The 19,181-nt window shown below is 35.7% G+C and overlaps 1 protein-coding gene across 1 annotated transcript; it reads right to left on the bottom strand.

The window, feature by feature from the left end:
- Window positions 1-10,712: 10,712 nt before the first annotated feature.
- LOC114751122 (uncharacterized) lies at window positions 10,713-18,971 on the bottom strand. Its single transcript, XM_028939787.1, has 3 exons — window positions 18,891-18,971; window positions 18,663-18,802; window positions 10,713-10,971 (listed from the first exon to the last, which is right to left on the bottom strand). Exons 1-3 carry the CDS (start codon window positions 18,969-18,971, stop codon window positions 10,713-10,715), a joined length of 480 nt encoding a protein of 159 aa, XP_028795620.1.
- Window positions 18,972-19,181: the final 210 nt, after the last annotated feature.

Genomic DNA, 19,181 nt, shown 5'->3' with positions numbered 1-19,181 from the left:
AATGTAACACCCTATCTAGAAACTTGCCATATTTAATACAATATAGGAATGTCAACACTATTACCATGGTAATTAAAGAAAACAGGTTACAAACTTTATTTCAAAATTTTCTTACTTATTATGTCATAACCATGATATAAAAGAATGGGAGATACAGTTACCAATATAACATATCATGGTTATAAAAGGATTATACTTACTCATTATGCATAACCATGTTAGGAAAGGATTATACCCCTAACATGGTTATAAAAAGCCTTTCATATGCCTGATTGACACAGTTTGTCACAATTAATCTAATAAAATTAAGTTTAACTCATTTTGAAGACATCCTCATAAATGTATAATCATAAATGTTTCAACATTAATAATATAAAAAGAGATGCATAATGATATCCTAGGTGGCAAATAACTAATGACTAAACATAACCAGTGTTTGGGGTGTGATCACCAATGAAGGTGAACTCACACCTCCAATTCCTTCCCCGCCGTGGCTCCTTTGTTACGCTTACCTGAAAATTGTAGATGTAACGGAATGAGACTACCATCTCAGTAACGAAAACTCCTACCTACCTCACCTACCAGCACCCCTAAGAGGCGCCAAGTGGGACTAACAATTAAGAAAATCATTAAATATGTTACTATCATATAACAAATACCAGACATCATAAACATATAAGCTAAAAGAAAATATCAACATATGTGCTTGCTTTACTCATCATTTATTATCATTATTCATCATTCGATTCCTGCCTTATATCCTCCTTATACCCGCTGACTTGAACCCATGGGCTAAGTCTTACTCATGTGACTGATGACTCTGACGAGCTTCCCACACGTGTGATGCGAACCGGCCAAAGTCGACAGAGCACACGCGGGCCATGGGTTCCTCCAGAAAAAGGGGATTCTGCCCTAATGGGTTTACTACCCAGTATCCTGACGGGGATGCTGCCCTCAGGGGATACTGTCCCGGGATACTTTTGGAGTGTTGCAAATGAGGGGATACTGCCCTCTCCAATAGGCTAACCATAATGCGTGTTATGGAGGCAAACCACGTGGTAATATGTGTATATCAAGCTCCACCACCACACCTCTTCCCAGATATTAAACGAATTAATCACAGTCATGACAGTTCTAAATTCTCATCAGGTATCTCAAGAACATGTATCTTAAGAGATTCAAAACATACATTAACCATATAAGATACTTAATATCATACCATACAATAGCATTCTTAGATAATCAAGGGCATAAACATATCATTCCAAAAGCTCAGGCTAACATATAAAACACAATCAAATAAAATAGCAACTTGGATAAATCGCCTTGGTCAATAAATAACCTTGCGCCACGATAGACTACACAGTACATCCCAAGTCTACAATTTCATCCAAAAATCACTCATCAGGCTCCTATCTAGTCCTAAAGTTGTAGCAATTTATTCATTTTTCACAAATCACTCCCATCAAGCAACTTCTAAATGTCTATAAAGTTTTCTGATAGTTTCAAAACAGCTTTCCTATTCCATATTATTCAAGCCTATCCTAAAAGGGTTCAATTTAATTAAAAACCCCTCTTAGAGGAACCGATAGGAGAAAACAAGTAAGAATTCACGTTACCTGGTATCCAACAAATGCTTACAAGTTAAAGATTAAGACCATGAACTTGGGATCGTCAAACCAATTATCCTATCTACAAACAGAAAATATACGTTACTACAGTATCTTTTAGGTAAGCTACGTATCAAATTTTAACCCATAACTCCCTCTTTAAGGTTTCCAAATTGTTACTCAGAATTCTAGCTCGTACAATTTTTCTAAGATCTGGAGTAAGAACATGGATACTATGCCTTAGATTTAATTCTTAAGTTCCTTTAGCTTATATTACCTTTAAATTTCTAAATCATGTCATTATAATTTATTCATAACCCAAGTACAAAACCTTCAACTTATAGCCTATGTTCTATTTTCAAAAGCTTAGAAAAACATATTTAATACAAGTTAAATTATTCTTACTGCAGATGTTTAATTATTAATCTAACTGTTGAATTATATGTCTTGAGTCTGTTCTCCAAATTTTGGCTTGATCTAACGGTGAACAAATTTAAAAATGATACTTTACTACTCAGTGTCCTATCCATAAAATCTGAAAATAAAGAGTTTAATGCATATCTAGTAACGCATACCTCAGATGTTGAACCACTAATCCAACTGTTGAAATTGATGAAATAGATGTCTCGGACTGGAAGACCAAATTGTGGCTCGATCCAACGGTTTACGAACTTGTACATGGCACTTTACTGAGACAGTCTCAGTTTTGTGGGAAAATATTTAACTTATTCTTAATTCTTTCCTACTACCACCTATTTATAGGCTCATAAAGTCCCATCTTCATATCATTTAGTCAATGTGGGACTTCTTAACCTTTTTGTTTTATTTATCAGTTCATATATAAATAGTTATATATATACACACACATATAATCATAAATATTTTAATTGTTTATATATAATTAACCACTATTAAAGTGATATCAATAAATATTTACTTACAAATTTACTTAAGTCTTAGAGATTAAAATTAGGATGTTACAGATAATGACTTGTTGCCTTTTGCAATAGCAGTGGTGAAATCAAAGAATCTTGACGACTGGGCTTGGTTTCTGTTCAAAATTAAAGAAATTGTTGGTTCGGTGCAGGTAATGATTGTGTTAGACCGACACAATTCCATAATAGGAGCTATCCAAGCAACATTTGGGGTGAAATACATGTGTATTGTTATAGGCATGTAAAGAAAAACTTCAGTGCTAAACAAGTGAAAGTAAACAAATGTAAAAGGACAAGCCAATGGTCAAAAGAAGATGCATTAAGGTTCTTGATGGAGTAGCTTATGCAAGGGTTGACAGTAACTTTGATAATGCAATGGCAGAGCTGAGAACTATGTCTCTTGAGTTACATGATTGGGTTAATCAAGGTGATGTGAATAGGTGGGCAATGAGCAAGTTCCCATTTAAAAGATGGGACAATATAACAACCAATATAGCTAAGTCTTTCAATACTTGGATGGTGAAGGAGAAAAAGCATAATGTGGCCCAAATGATCCATGAGCATCGAGAGAAAGTAGCAAGGAAGATGCATGCATGATATATGTAACATCCTAAGTCTTATCAGGTTTTAATAGCCTCTTTTGGTTGATTTTTAGGATAGATTAGCAATTTAATCTTGATCTTGGTGTTTGGGTTGGATTTGAGGTGTGTTGGAGGAATAGGTGAATGTACCCCTCTCAGGGTATGTTCGCCGCGGCGCACCGGGAGTTCCAGGTAGGCTTTGGGTTTCGGGCATGTTTGGCCGCAGCGAAGTCATAGGGACGCCGCGGCGAAGTTGTTCAGGTGAGCGAGGTTTCCCTCTCGGGAAGGTCTCGCCACGGCGAATATTAGAGCTCGCCGCGGCGAAGTCGGGTTTTCAGGCGAGTAATCCCTCTCGAGATTAGTTTGCTGCGGCGAAGATATGGGTTCGCCGCAGCGAAAGGTCCCGAATCTATATAGTCGCGGGAGGGGTTCAGTGTGCGAAAATTAGAAAATCTGAAGGAGGAGAGAGGAGCTCTGCTAGGGTTTCGAATTTCTGGCTTGGAGGGGACATTTCTAAGGATCCATTACCTCAAGTAAGTGATTTTAATCTCTAATCTTCTTTCTTTCTTGGAATTTCTTGGATTTTTCTGAGGATTTTTGGTGGAACCCTAGGATTTTCTAGGTTGTGATGGAATTGAGGTTTTTGACCGATTGTTTTGAGTTTAATTGATTGCTTTGGATTAGTTTAAGTATTTAATCGGTGTAGTTTCCTTGGATCTAAAGAATCTTGAGTTTTTGGAGTTAGGGTTTATGGAAATAGGTGATTTGGGATTGAGGATGACAATGTAGAGGTTGATTCTGAGTTTTGTGAATTGGGTTATGTTAAGGAGGGTTAAATTGGATGTTTAATCGGTTTAGATTTGTTGTTGGAACCTTAATTTCTCAAATGGGATGTTTGGGTGTAGAATTCCTATAGTGGGTGCTTGAGGTTATGAATTTTAATTGATGTTTGGAAAGGAATTAAGGTTTTAATGGATTGGTATGACCATGGAGTGTTGCCTTGATAGTTATACCCTTTGAGTTGGGTAGAGTTTTGATGGGAGATAGGAATTTTGTGTCCCCAAGTGTTGTTTTGGCCACATTATTAGTTTGAAAGCTAATATATGATGGTTGTGTGTTTGTGTGCTTGTGTAGACCGGTTGTGAGTCTTGGTGGTGCACGGGGCCATATCGTTGGTTTGTTGTTCCTTGCTCAGGCGAGAGGTAACCACTTTCCAATCATTAGTACTTGCTTCTGTGGTATTGTGAGTAGATTTATGTTTTGTGCTCTAAGTAGTAATTATGTTCAAACTATATGTTATATAAAAAGGGGAAAACGTCTTGTGGGGTTTTGATTGATGATGAATGAAATCTTGAAACTGTGAAGGATATGCCACTGAATAAAGTTACTTATGAAATGTTCAATTATTATTTGACTATGGTTTAAGCATGGGGCATGAATTGGGAATTGGTGAGAGTTTTTGATAGTTACTACCACGTGGTAAGGCCTCCATTAATGCATGATGGTTGGCTCTTTACGTCTCCCATAGTGAGGGATAGGCCTTTTGGCTCCTTACGTCCCCCATAGTGAGGGATAGGCCGGGTTCGGCTCTTGAAAATCCCCCAAAGTGAGGGATATGGTTGATGAGAATTGCATCATTTCACTTGCATGAATTGTTGTGGCTATCTTGTTATCATATTACTTGTGAACTGCCCCACTTGACACCTCACGAGCACCTATTTAGTAGTACCTAGAATTGGAAAGGTTGGTTACTGGGACTTTGTCTCACCCCGTGGTTTACAATGTTTTCAGGTGAAGGTTCCGAGCGTGGGCCATCAGGAAGAGACGCAGAGGCTTGAGCTTGGTTAGCTTTAGGCCTCTAGCATTTGTATATATATGTCTAGTATATATATTGCCACATTTAGGACTACTTTTTGAAATATTTGATTACCCGGCCTTGTTATAAACTGGAGAGAATGTATCTCCTTATTTTGATTGGCCGGAAGCCATTGCTAGTGTTTTATGAACTCTAGATTATTTTGTTGGGAATCTTTTAGATGGGCTAATGTGATGTGTTTTGTTACCCGGGCCGGAGGCTCGGAGGCCCAGTAGATGTAAATGAATGATTTCAGTTGCATGCAACAGATTACGGGTTGACCCGAGTTTGAAAGTCAATTCCTAAAAATATGAAGTTTTCCTTCTACTATGGTAGCTCATTTTAACAGCTTTCTTTTTCTACCATAGTAGTGATTTCATGATGAGTTATAATGTTTTGAGGTTAAGGTTTTTACAATATATGTTTATGAGTAAGTGGAGGAATTGTGTTGGGCCAAAAACTGAGGCAAAGGTTTTGGAGAATGTGTATTTTAGTAGGTATATGAGCTGTGATAATTATGGAGGTGGAAGACTGTGTGTACATACATCTCGTGGAGATCAAAGAGTAGACCTTGGTCTACACCAATGTAGTTGTCTTGGTTGGCAAATGTCAGGAATTCCATGCTGCTATGCTTATGCAGCCATTAAGATTGTGGGGAGAAATGTATATGAATATGTTGAAGACTGCTACAAAATTTCAGCATAGGAGAAAATATATGGCAGGAGCATGGTTCTAGTGGTAACAATCGATATGCCTAACCCAAATGACTGTATGTTTGAGAATCTTGCTGAACAAACCTTGCTTTTACCACCAAATACAAGTAGGCCTCCTGGAAGACCAAGGACTAAACGGCAAGATTCACAATTCCATAACAAAAAAGTCTACCATTGCACCAGATGCCGCCAACTTGGACACACAAGGAGGACTTGTAAAAATCCTAACCCATTTTGAAGTTAATTTCCACAAGAGACAACTAATTTTTGGGTGCATATACGCTCCACCCTTCTTAATTTTTTTGGGAGAAGGGTGTTGCTAGATTTGCATAGCTACACAGCTATTTTTGCAAGTAATATGTTTGCTGACAAGGGAAAATGAAGTCTACGATATTGTTAATGTCCTTTTGTTATTGACTATTGTAAAATCTGGTTGCTGTAAACGGACCTCTGACTTTTTGTTAAATGACATTGTATTGCTGTAAATTCCCTTAGTTGTATTGTAAATGCAGACTGCTTACTTGTTATATCAGCAAATTGAGGTTGTTGTCAAATGACCTGTGCTTTGTGGTTATTTGACTTAGTATTGCTATAAATTCCCTTGGTTGTATTGTTAATGCAGACTGCTTACTTGTTATGTCAGAAAATTGAGGTTGCTGTCAAACCACCTCTGCTTTGTGGTTATTTGGCATACTGATGTTGTCAATTGGTTAACCAAACTTGTTATTTCACAAACTGAAGTTGTCACTAGGTAAATAAAAGTGGAAAGACTGTCATTTTAACAAGAAAAAATGAACTTCACCAATTCCACTTTCGTAGTTTTTATTTCAAATAGTGAAGTTGTCACTGGGTAAACAAAAGTAGAAATATTGTCATTTAAACAGGAAAAAAATGAACTTCACCAATTCCACTTCTGAAGTTGTTATTTCACAAACTGAAGTTGTCAAACAAAAGTGGAAATACTGTCATTTTAAATAAGAAAAAATGAACTGCACCAATTCCACTTCCGAAGTTGTTATTTCACAAATTAAAGTTGTCACTCATTAAACAATAGTGGAAATAGTATAACTTCATTAGAAAAAATTGGAGTTCATGTATCGCTTAACCGGAGTTGTTATTTAGCATACTGAAGTTGTCAGATGTTAAACAAAAGTGGAAATAGTGTCATTTTATTAAAAAGAAAAAAGGTACTTCATGTATTGCTTAACGGACTTGTTATTTAGCATACTGATGTTGTCATACATTAAAAAAAAGTGGAAATAGCATCACTTCAACACAATTTAAATTATGTCAATAAAAATGTCATTTCACCATTACATAATTGTCATAACTGGGTAGCAGTTAGGCCAGACAACAAGTTCACTACACATAATGATAATGCAGTAACATTATCTATAGTCAATGTCCTTTATGGCCCAAATTCTTTCTCTATAGGGACTTTCTCCTCCTTTTGGACGTTCGCCCCTTCTATGGATGTGGAATAAGATTCAGCACATCCTCACAGCATTCATTGTTATCATGGTTCACCAGCCACCATATCATATCACACTGAAAAGCTGCCACTTCTCCCTACAAAACAGATTCAACAGCAAGTTAATCTCATTTTGCCCCTTTACCAGTTACAACAATTAAGATAACCACATCACCTGGGTGTATTCTAGTGGAACATTGGGTTCCCATCTGCTGAGTCATATTAGGACATGAACCCCACAGTCCCTCCTGGGAACAACACCACCATCACAGTTTAACAATTTGAGAATAAATATAGGAAATCAGCAAATTACATGTGCAATGTATGTATACTCTCGAGTTACTCTATTGAGGTACATTAGGCCGCACAATTTCCAAATTTGGCATTTTCTCAGTCAAATCTGGCCTAACCATGCCGATAATGTCACGGAACCTTTCTCTTTACTCATATATCAGATATTCATCAACATCACTATAATTTCATATAGTAATAATACAATGTAATATGCCCAGGTGATTCTTACACATCCTACTATGGCCATTTTCTGAGGGTCATAGGTAACTACTTGCTTCTTCTTAGTTGTGGTCTTCTTAGGCTGAACAGTTTCTTGCATGGAATCCAGGACATAGAACTTCATAGTGTTAGGTTCAAAGGCAAAGCAAAACCAGTGCTTACCAACAAGTGCAGGACCCATAACCAAGTCACAGTCACCTATGTTGTACCCGACAAAGTGAGGAATTATTTGTCGTGCATGGTAGTTAGGGTCCCACTGAGCTGGGTCACAGATCATTAACTCTTGATAAAGAACACAAATTGATTTTGTCAGTTTGTAATTATTTTCTTTAAACAGTTATTTGCCTTAACAGTGTTGTTACTTCATATAATACACTTGTCATTTGCCTTTGAGGACTTGTAATTTTCATATCCAAACTTATCATTTCACAAACTAATGAAGAAACCTCACCATGAAGTCTGTATCAAAAATATGCCTCCTTATTCGTCCTTCCACAGCCTGTTGCTCATCCACCACAGCCTTACAAACTAATGACATGACCCTGTTACTAACTTTGTTATTTTCCCCAAGACAATGCAGTAAGCGTCGGGTGATGTCTTCATCATATATTTTAATCAAAGGATTGAAAATGGTTGAAGTGAGTTAGCATATGGGTTATGTTAACATGTGATAACAAAACCCCATCAGAAAAGTTGAGTATCACAATACTTACTAGTCTCCTTCATCACCTTTCACACTTCGGCTGATAATGGTGAAGAAAATATCTGTATCCTCCGTGGGCCTCTTCAACCTTGTTTGTACCTTCAACTCCAACCAAGGAGACTTAATTTTGCTGAAGCGAACCCTGTTAGATCTCCTTACTTGTTGTGCCTGCACACCTTCAGCTGTTGTCATAGGTGCCACCATGATAGGGGTTTGGCTCTCAACAGGGTCAACATATTTGACAATTGGTAGGGGGATATAGTTATGGCTGTGTCACCCTACGCATCATCACCTTCAACATTGGATGACAGGTTTATGGGGGTAGTAGGCGTGGGTATGTCACCCTTGATTTCATCATTGTCCTTCTGTGCACTCTATCCCTCATCCTTGTCCTGACTATCTTCATCATTCTCTCCATCATCCTTTTCCTTGTGTTCCTCCTTACTTGTCCCATCATCACTCCCCCCGTCACCCTTCTCCTTGTCCTCCTCCTCCTCCTCACTTGTCTCATCATCACTCCCTCTATCATCTTTCTCCTTCTCCTTCTCCTTCTCCTCACTACTCTCACTATCACTCCCTCTATCATTCTTCTACATAGCTTCACTAGTCTCACCAACATGCTGTCTCTCCTCATCATCATCATCATCTTCAAACCCACTAACAGTTGATGCAAGTGTCTCAGCAGGAGCCTTTCCTTTTCTCTTCCCATTTGTCTCTCTTGGAATGTACACCTTCAACAGCTCCTCGTCTACCATATTCATCAACCTCTGATGGCTTTCTTCTATCCTCTTCATTAATCATGCATGTAACTACTTCAGCTTCTGCATGACAATGGCGTTTATCAATTTACTAGCAACATAATTATACCACATCATGATCTCACTATTGTAGATGACAAGCTCACTTTACCCAGTGACAAGTTAGCTATTATAAATAACAACTTCAGTCTATGAAATTACAAGCTTACTACACTATAACAAATAACAACCTCTCACTATTACGAATAACAAGTTCATCAGTAGTATAAATAACAACTTTACTATATCAAATGACTAGTTCAGTTAGCCAATCACAACTGATAAATTATAATTAGCAACTTCGGTACATCAAATAACAACTACACTGTAACAAATGACAGGTTCACTTGACCCCATCACAACTCAGGTATAATCAATAACAACTTTATCAAATAACAACCCAAACCTAAACTTTACCGAATGACAAGTTCATATTATCCAATCACAACTTTGGTACCATTTTTAACAGGTTAAGTTTATCAAGTAACAATGTCAACTATAACAAATGACAACTTCACTTAACCTAATCACGATGTAAGTTTTGTATATACCAAGTTCAGTTTATCGAATGACAACATAACTATCACAAACAAAAAGTTCACTTTACCAAGAATATCGCTCTACCAAAGATATACATACCAGGTCCAGAGAGTCAACATTTATCCTCTTGTCTTTGCCAGACACAGCATCACTCCCTTTCTCACCATACAACAGCCCCCTGATGCTCTTTCTCTCAGTATTTGCCAATTCTTTGATCTTCTCATTTGTCCAGTATTGGATAGCACTGGTGGAGCCTCATTATGAACCTTGGATGAGGTTAAAATGCTCACCAAAAAAAAGCTACAACACCACATATCATCACCAATTACATTGTTCATATTGCCAATAAAGTATTACACAGTGAGAAACAAAATAGTCATACCAGAAGCAAGTATATGTAGCCACTAACAGTACTACTCCCCTACCCATCATTACCCTATCTATACAGCTTCACAAAGTTGGCCATTTCTTTCTATAAGTCCTCCATAATATGTGTTGTCCAATCATACTTTTCAAAGTCATCCATCATGGAACGTATGACTCTCACCAGCCTCTCACTCACTTCTAAGCTAGATGACAAACATAGAAAGGTACCCAACGTGTATAGGACAAACAATAATTCAAATATGTGATCTTCCTCCTCAGAAATAATGTCATCCAGTATTTTACTGAATGGCACTCTCCGATACTGATTTTTCAAGTTCTTGTACATTTCATCATCCTCTGAAACTTCAATTTTAATCTTCTCCCCACCATGGCGTATTCCTAGGAGATTCTCAACATGTTTTGCTCCTATTTCCTCAGTTTTTCCTCGGATTGTAAATTGATGCATTGGTAGGTCATATGATCTTTAGCATAGTCACAATGAGATCATGGGGGAGTCTCTTCAATCCTACCTTCAACAAGCTTCCAATCCTATCCTCTCCACCCTATCCCTTAACTCATCATTATTATTCACAAAGTACAGTAATTTCTTAAAACCTTTCAAGGACACTCAGGTTAAAAATGATGGTACATATTTCTTTGTTTTCTCCTCTTCAATCTTTTCTGGCCTTCTTTTCTTCACCTCCTCTGTGTACCTCTTCCTCTCCTCATCAGACAAAGCTCTCCATGCCCTTGACACAACATCTCTTTTTTGTTTGCCTCTAATATCACTGTTACCTAATGTCGCCAAATACTCCCTTCTGAATAGCAACCAGCCATTGTGTGCCGGCTTTGATCCGGAGGCTCCCTCAGATGCCATGTCCTTTTTCCTGCAAAATATTCAACATACAATAGTTCACTAACACAACTTATTAACTGACTACACTACCAGAAAAAAGGCTTTTAACGGTGATTAAAAATGGCTTTTAACGGCGGTTTTGAAGGCGAAGTTGTTAAAGGCGACGTTGAAAGGTAAGGAAAACACGGCCTTTTTTAACCGCCGTGAAAAGTGACTTTCCATGGAGGTTTATGAATAAAATGCCGTGGAAAAGGGTTTTAACGGCGGTTATATATATAACCGCCGTTAAAAATGCTTTTTTTTTTAAATTCTGCTTTATTTTCTACCACCCTGCAGTTTACAGTTCCAAACAAATGTAGGCAGTGCAGATCACGCAGAACAAGATCAATTTAGCTAGTTAATATACAGCAATGAAATTTTTTTTTACACAATTCGAAAATAGGGAAACCGGCCAATATAATAGAACTAAGTGGTTACCAAGGAACACGTATTGGCTAGGTCTAACAATTCTGAAATAGAAGTAACTACTTCTCTGTACAATGGAAATCATGAACAATATAAGAGGGAACCGAGAGAAAGCATCTAACAATGAATTTTTTGAGAAATAACCTATCTATTTAAAAGCTAAATTTCAATTTTTTCTACCAATGTTGTTAACAAAGTGTCCCTCATCAAGTTGATGTCATCCATGAGATATGGCGCAGTATTTTGAAATATCTGTTAATCAAAAATAACATAGTAAACTTAGTCAAAAATGTGAAATAAATTGAAGAACATCATGTAAGGTAACTCATCTTTACCTCGTCTAATTTCTCAGTCGTTCCTGTCTCAATTATGTCATTCATGTAGCGGATGACATAATATCCACACTCAACATGTCCTTGTTGACAACGGTACTAAAAAAATAAGATATAAAATTGAATATTAGACATTATTGATTATAAACATTAACTTTAATTCATCCAAAAATGTTTAAAAGTTAGTTCAAAACAACATATACCTGTGGAAGAATCCATGTTGGTGCTTGTCTATTTTGTTTAATCACCACGACATTAAAATCATTTCTTGTCTTCAAATTCATCAGTTTCAATACGGTTGTCAATCTTGTGTAATCATCTTTGCACCCCGGGTATAAAGGTGTCTCTGCATCACTACACAAAGTTTCAAAGGTGGAAGAAAACTGTGTAGAGGATTCAGACCTTATATCACGAAACATATCCGAAATTCTATTACCAAAGTCTTCATTCACAACCTTCTCATTTGCAGACAGTGTAGTCTTTCTAATTTCTCCATGCCATATCCAATTTGTATACCTCAAATTTATCCCATCACATATAAGATGCTCTTTTATCTCAAAAATACTCTGTCGACTATTGTTTAAACATTTGACACAAGGACAATAGTACAATCCATCTCTTTTACTAGGGGCATTTCTCTGAGCAAACTCAAGAAACTTTTCAACCCCATCCTCATATTCCTTGCTAATTCTCTTAGCTTTCATCCAACTACGATCCATTGTTCTACAGATTATTTAAACAATACTTTACTATCAATCAAAATTCATAACGAAGGAAAAAAAACACAAAATAACTAATAGATTATTTATCACTAAATTCTTATATTTATTACAAAAAAATTATCAAAAATTCGAAATAAATATCAAAAAATTATAAAAAAATTTAAAAACTTCACAACTAATCAACTCCAAACATTTAAACATATTTCTAATACAGTATATAAAAAGGAATTAAGGTTTTCTCACATCTAATGCCTACCAATTAACACCAATCAACCGTTCAACCACATAAAAAATGCAAAATGAACAATACAAGCCAACCACAATGTAAAACTAACAACCCCATTTCATATATAACAGATTTTCATGGCTAAAACATTCAACAAACCAAGAAAAATTGAAAAGAATGAAAGAAGAGGATACTCACAGAGCAGAGAAGCTTCAAACGCGAAGTGAGGCGGCGGCGGACGGCGGCAACGCACCGATTTTCGGTTAGATAGTGGGGGGTAGGACCGGTTTTCTGTGGTGGACCACGGCTGAGCAAGAACGGACAAAAATGGAGGCGGTTGACTGCAAGAACGGACCACAGCGGATTGCGGCACACGGCGGCAAGGCTCCAAGAGCTAAATGAAGGAGTTTAAATGGTGGGATAGTGGCGGGAATGGCAGTTTTACGATGGTGGGGCAGAGGGGGACCACGGCGGACTAAAGAAATGAGAAAGAAAGTGAAGAAGGTCGAGCGGCTGCGGGGGTTTGAAGACACACTTTCCACGACGGTTTTCTTAAAACCGCTGTGGAAAGTCATTCCCTCTTCAACTTATTTACAAAAATGCCACCGCATTTTTTTCCACTTCGTTTTTCTGTTGAACCGCCGTTAGTGTGTGACGTTAAATGTCTTTTTTCTAGTAGTGCTAACAACAATTCTGTCAACACTCGTTCTGTCAATCAAACGCGTATGATAAACTTGTTATTCTCTCTACAAAAGTTGTCAATTCTTTAAGCTCAATTTGTTATTCCCATATACTTATCATAATTGTTATTTCTGATCATACACTAGTCATTTAACTTGTCATTTGAAATGATAAACTTGTCAAATTGTCATACTCAGCTTTGTTATTTAAACAGGTCATTTCCTAGTATCAAATTCCTACTTCCGCATACAAATCTTGTTATTCACTATTATAACCTTGTTATTTCCTATTACCAACTTGTCAATTTCGCATTGACATCTTCTTATTCCCAATTAATCAACTTGTCATTTGCTATTCTTAAATTGTTATTTTCATTACTGAACTTGTCAAATCCCACTGTCCACCTTCTCATTTACAACAAAACACACTTAGTACCTTTTCAATTCAATTTACCCTTGACCACATCCTATGTCGTTATTTTCCCTACTATTATTGTCATCTACGAAACTGATGTTGTCATTCCCTCCCCCACACAAATACTATTGCCACAGGTTATTTAACAGAAAAAACCTATATTTTTCACAATAAAACATTCTTCATCACTCAATCAAAATTTGGGTACTTCTACTTTCCTACCCTAAACTCTTTTATTCTCACTAATGATTCGCACATTCTTGTAGCAACCAATCCAAACAAAATTAGCCAGCAAACTTACGACAATCAGTCACCTAACGTAGCTGCTAACTCTGATCACCTAGAGTGATTGCTGCCACACTGTTCAATGATGCCTTCGACTTCTCGGAACCTTTCCACAATGCCGATAAACCACATCTTTGTTCACCTCTGTCATAGCAAATATGCTCTTCATGGTTGCAACACTCCTCTCCACACTACTCTTACAGCAAAATGGGGGTAAGCAGGTGTGCAAAAATGGAGACAATGGGGAGAATGCAGAGAACAGTGGAAATTTGTTGATAGTGGGGGGACTATGTGCCACGGTTTCAGCTGGTTCAAATCACTGAAGGGCAATTTCGTCTTTTCACCAGCATTTGCTATTTGCAATTTGAGACCGGGTCTCTCATGGTAATTTTTGCTTATTCAGGTGATCATATAGTAATTTTGCTAATTCAATGGTTTTTATTTCTGATTTTCCCAAACTTAAACCTATGTATGCCAATTTTTACCAACTAGTGTTGAAAAAGTTTGACCAAATTAAAACAAGGAGAATAAACCTCTTCACTTTCCACACTAATTGTTGTTATAACAGGTGTAGAAAACATATTCTATATATACATCAGTTTCTTTCGCAACCGAGGTAAAAAAGTTAACAACATCCTTCTTATTTATGAAAATACTCTCATATTTTTAACACTATCTCTTAGAATCTTACGTAGAAAGGTGATAGGAATTTAGAGGGTAATTATGTGAAATATCTTGCATGGCATGCAACATCTAAGGAGCACATATGGAAGAAGACAAATAAAATATCTTGTATGAGAGGGCTTTCCAATTAATTCATTTTATTTTTATTTTTATGCAATTTTATTATTTAAAGTAGTCATTTTTGTATTTAGTAAATTATTAGGAAGGTTTGATATATTAGGTATATCATTTTAGAAATATGAGTTGCTAAATAGGAATCTCAAGGATATTATCTAATATCTTATTATTATATCCTTGATTTAAATTTGAATAGATGGCAATCTTATGCTTAGAATATTTTTAGATTTTTACATTCATTTTAATATTTAGAATCTCACTAGAGTTAGGAATTTTGTCTATTCAAAGAGTTAGAGTTGAGATTGCAAGGGTCTAATAAATTCTTTGTGGAGCTTCTTTTTTTTTTTCGTAATTCATAATATCTTCAAGTCACTTAGGACTTGAGATAAATCTCTATTGGGCCAGGGGCTCAAAGGTCAAAACTCTCCTAATAAGTGCACATCATGAGATTCAAACTTGTGTTCTCCTTTTTATGAGAATAAGACTGCTTATCATCTCAATCAACAGTTTGTTGGTTGTGGAGCCTTTTTATAGCTATTAGCTAATGATCTAGAGACAAGTTCCTCTAGGATTTTATTGATCAACTTTTTTATTTTGAAGTCCCTTTTATTTTGTATTTCTTAGGTGCTGGACGGACTTGTATCAAAAAGCCACTGTAATTTTCCCCCCCCCTAAATTGGTGTGAGTAAAAAAGTTTGCAAGGGATAAGTTATGCTCAAATAATAAACTGTAGGAAATAATTTTGTTTTCTTGTGGGGAAGGGGTGGTTGGGGTGCACTACACCCCTCTTGTTTTGTCAGGAGTTTGGATAGCACTACTTACTATAGATTTTGTTATGTTGCTTATGATGGCTTTAAATGTCTTTTAAAAAAGAACCCACATTTATTCACCAAAAAATAAAAAATAAAAAAGAACCCACATTTCAACATTTTACTTATAGAAATATAAATATTTGAACACATAATTGACTTTTAAAGTTGTCATCACCACTTAAAAATTACAAATATTTTAACAGATTATTGCCCCTAAGCCAACATTACGAGCCACCTCTTTTGCATAAGTTTCCCCACAAGACCTAGGACTAGGATGCATAGTCCGACGAGTCCACAGGTCGTGTAAGATGTAGTTAATAATATATTAAGTGATATTTGAACGGTAGAATACTCAAATTTAAATAAAAAATTATTAGATATATTTTATTTCTAATTTAATTGATGAATTATAAAATGCATCTCAATTGTCACAATATTATATATATAGTACATAATTAAAATTTAAAATGATCGGATTCTTAAATCTTAACACATGCTAAAACACATGGATTCAAATCCAAATCCAACTTCCCGTTGATAAATATTCAAATCCAAATCTGACTTCCCGTTTATAATTATTTAACGTGGTGTTAACCTCCCCTAACATAAAAGACAAATACCTAAAACTACATATAATTTTTTTAACATGAAAAATTGTCACACAAATCGATAGAGGATTCCGCGTCAAATAACCATTTCAACTTCAGAATATTTTAAAATAGGCTCAATTATACAAAACTCCCCTAAATTTTTGATCATGTGCAAATGGCCTCCTTAACCCTTGAAACTTAATAATAAATCTCCATGAGCTGTTAAGTCTAGATAGATAACTAGTATGCACTTATTGTTAATACACCAAATTAGAACTAGCAAGCTACCCTAATATGTATAGGGCTAAACTAGGTCAATCTCTTAGGAGTCCTAAATTACTTGGATTTGGTTTAATTATGGCAACGCTCTAGTTATCAGCGAAGAAGATTGGTTTATCAAATCAAAACTAAGACAATATTAAGCTACTGTTTATGAGGATTATTTTATTTTTTTTATTGAGTGAAGCAATGAAATAATATTACAATGAATTATGATAACCCCTAAAAATGAATTTTCCAACCCCTCCTAGTTCAATTATGACTATCGAGTCAGTTAGCAGTAAGTTCTTAATTAGTGCTACTCAAAATACTATTTGAGTCTAGTGAGTAATCCAATTGACAATAGTGGGCGCCACTCAGTGAGTAATTCAAATTAAGATTTATGTTAACCTCTTCATTAAGAAATTACCAACCCGTGCATTTTTGTTAAGATAACAATCCAATCACACATCAAGGCAATACAGACTTCATGTAAATATTTAATCAAATCCATTCAAATATAACTAGAAGAAGAAGTCATCACAAATTAAAATCCAAATCTTCATTACAAAATAGTCTCAAGAAACATTCAACCACACTACTAAAATTGAATTTCCTAAACCTAAAATCATAGGTCCCGTTTGGTAGGAAGTATTGAAAATGAGGGATAAGCATTGAGATTGAAATTGAGAAAAATTATTAAAAAAATATTTAGCATGAGTAATTACTTTTTACATGATATTAGACAAAGCTATGGAGGTGAGATTGGGGAATACCATCTTCCCTGTAGTATTCATTGATCCCACATATATGGGTTTATTCAATCCTATATAATAAGCAACCTCTCATACTAAATACTCTAATTTTAATAGATTTTCTCAATCGCAATCTCAATCCTTACCCCTTATTTTCAATTCATACCAAATAGGATCATATGGTTTGAAACAAGGAGGAATGAACAAAAGAGACTTCCCCTTAAATAAGATGGGTTGGAAAGCAAGGGAACCAAATACAGAAAAAGATTGAAAGCAAGAAATCCAAATAGAGAAAAATGAAGGAAAGGAAAAGTAAATATTCCTGGAAAAGAAATTGAAAATCAAATCACTCTTAATCTTCACTTGCCCAATTAATGAAAGCTGTGCGATATGCATGTGTATAGACAGGAGATTTTCATAGCTGACTACTTACCTAAACTTTCACATAGTTTAGTTGATAGTTTTTGTATCTTTAACCACCATCCACCTCTAAACCAGGATGCGGACATTGATGTGAGAAACTAGATGCTTTTGATTGGTGTGTGTAATTTACCTTTGAGCTATTAAATTAATGGATTTTAGTCTTTTTCATTAAAAAAAAAAAAGTTGTGCCACTTGCTCCTTTGTCCCCTATAAGATAAAATAAAACCAAGTGAAAGCAAATGTCCAAAGGAATTAAATGATTAAAAATTAAAACCATTAAAAATACGCAACAAAGCGAGAAAATTCCAAAATTACCTCTCTTGATACCTGGCCACAAATAATTACAATTATTAATCCAATTAAACCACGATTAGGTGCTAAGAGCCTAGAGTTAATGGGCTGAAACCATGAAAATAATGAGATATATATTAATACCCCAACTATCTATTATATACCACTTTAAACTTTATTTTTTATGTAACTTCGATCGATATGTGAATAATCTAAGTTGTTTGCAGATAAGTAACATACAAAATTAATTGTATAGGAATTATCTAGATAAATGTAAGAGTTTAGGTAGGTAAAGTTTCAAAGGGTATGTTATAGAAGTTATCTGTACAAGGTCTAAAGTTCAAGGTATATTATATACTACCTCCAATCTTAAATATAAAAAAATAGTTGGAGATTCAATTTGGTTCTAAATATAAAATCTCAATCCATTTTGTCTATCATATTTATTTATTTTTTTAAAAGTAATCTTCATAGTAATTGTACATGTTAAAAAGTTTTTATTATAATACACATGATTAACAAGATACTATAGGAAAGATAACACTCTTTGTTATAAATAACTAATTTAACTAATTTTTTTATCATTTACAAATTAGTTGTCTAGTTATTATATTAAAAATTGGAGGAAGTAGAATTTAGAAATTAAAATAGTCTTTGGATGCCTTACTTGTCCCTCGCAGCTTTCTGCTTCTTGATCCAATTCATATCATTCCTCTTCCTATAAATAGAAATCAATCTAGCATCTAAGAAATCAAACTTCTCAGCTTCTATAACTGAGTCGCTGTTTAAGTCTCTACAGCTACCAACCTATCAATGGAGAAAGGAAATTATTGCATCATCATGGTTCCACGTCCAGGCTTCAGCCATCTCATTCCACTCATTGAGTTAGCGAAACGGCTCGTCGTTCACCACCTGACTTCCATGTTATTTTCCTTATCCCCACATTTGGCCCTCCCTCATCAACCACACTTTCCATCCTCCAATCTCTCCCACCAAACATAGACTACACTATTCTTCCACAAGTCAATGAAAACAACATGCCCCCCGCTGCCATTCATCCAGCAACACACATGCATCTCACTCTGTTATATTCGATCTCTTTCTTCACTTCGTCAAGCTTTGATTTCATTGACGGATTCTCGAACCTATCACCTTGTTGCTATGATCGCTGATGTGTTCTCAGTTG

The sequence above is a fragment of the Neltuma alba genome, unplaced genomic scaffold, assembly GCF_004799145.2.
Source record: "Neltuma alba isolate B1F8T4 unplaced genomic scaffold, ASM479914v2 tig00006763_pilon, whole genome shotgun sequence".
In the NCBI taxonomy this organism is placed as follows: Eukaryota; Viridiplantae; Streptophyta; class Magnoliopsida; order Fabales; family Fabaceae; genus Neltuma; species Neltuma alba.
The sequence above is the reverse complement of the archived record's forward strand: the minus strand, read 5'-3'. Positions and strand labels throughout refer to the sequence as shown.

Excerpts from the sequence above, each read along its gene's own strand:
- LOC114751122 (XM_028939787.1), bottom strand. The coding sequence starts at position 18,971 with ATGGAAAGTGTGGTTGATGAGGGAGGGCCAAATGTGGGGATAAGGAAA. Across the intron at positions 18,803-18,890 it reads CAGGTGGTGAACGACGAGCC|GTTGGTAGCTGTAGAGACTT; the intron begins GTTTCGCTAACT and ends CTCCATTGATAG. Across the intron at positions 10,972-18,662 it reads CAGAAAGCTGCGAGGGACAA|GAAAAAGGACATGGCATCTG; the intron begins GTAAGGCATCCA and ends AATATTTTGCAG.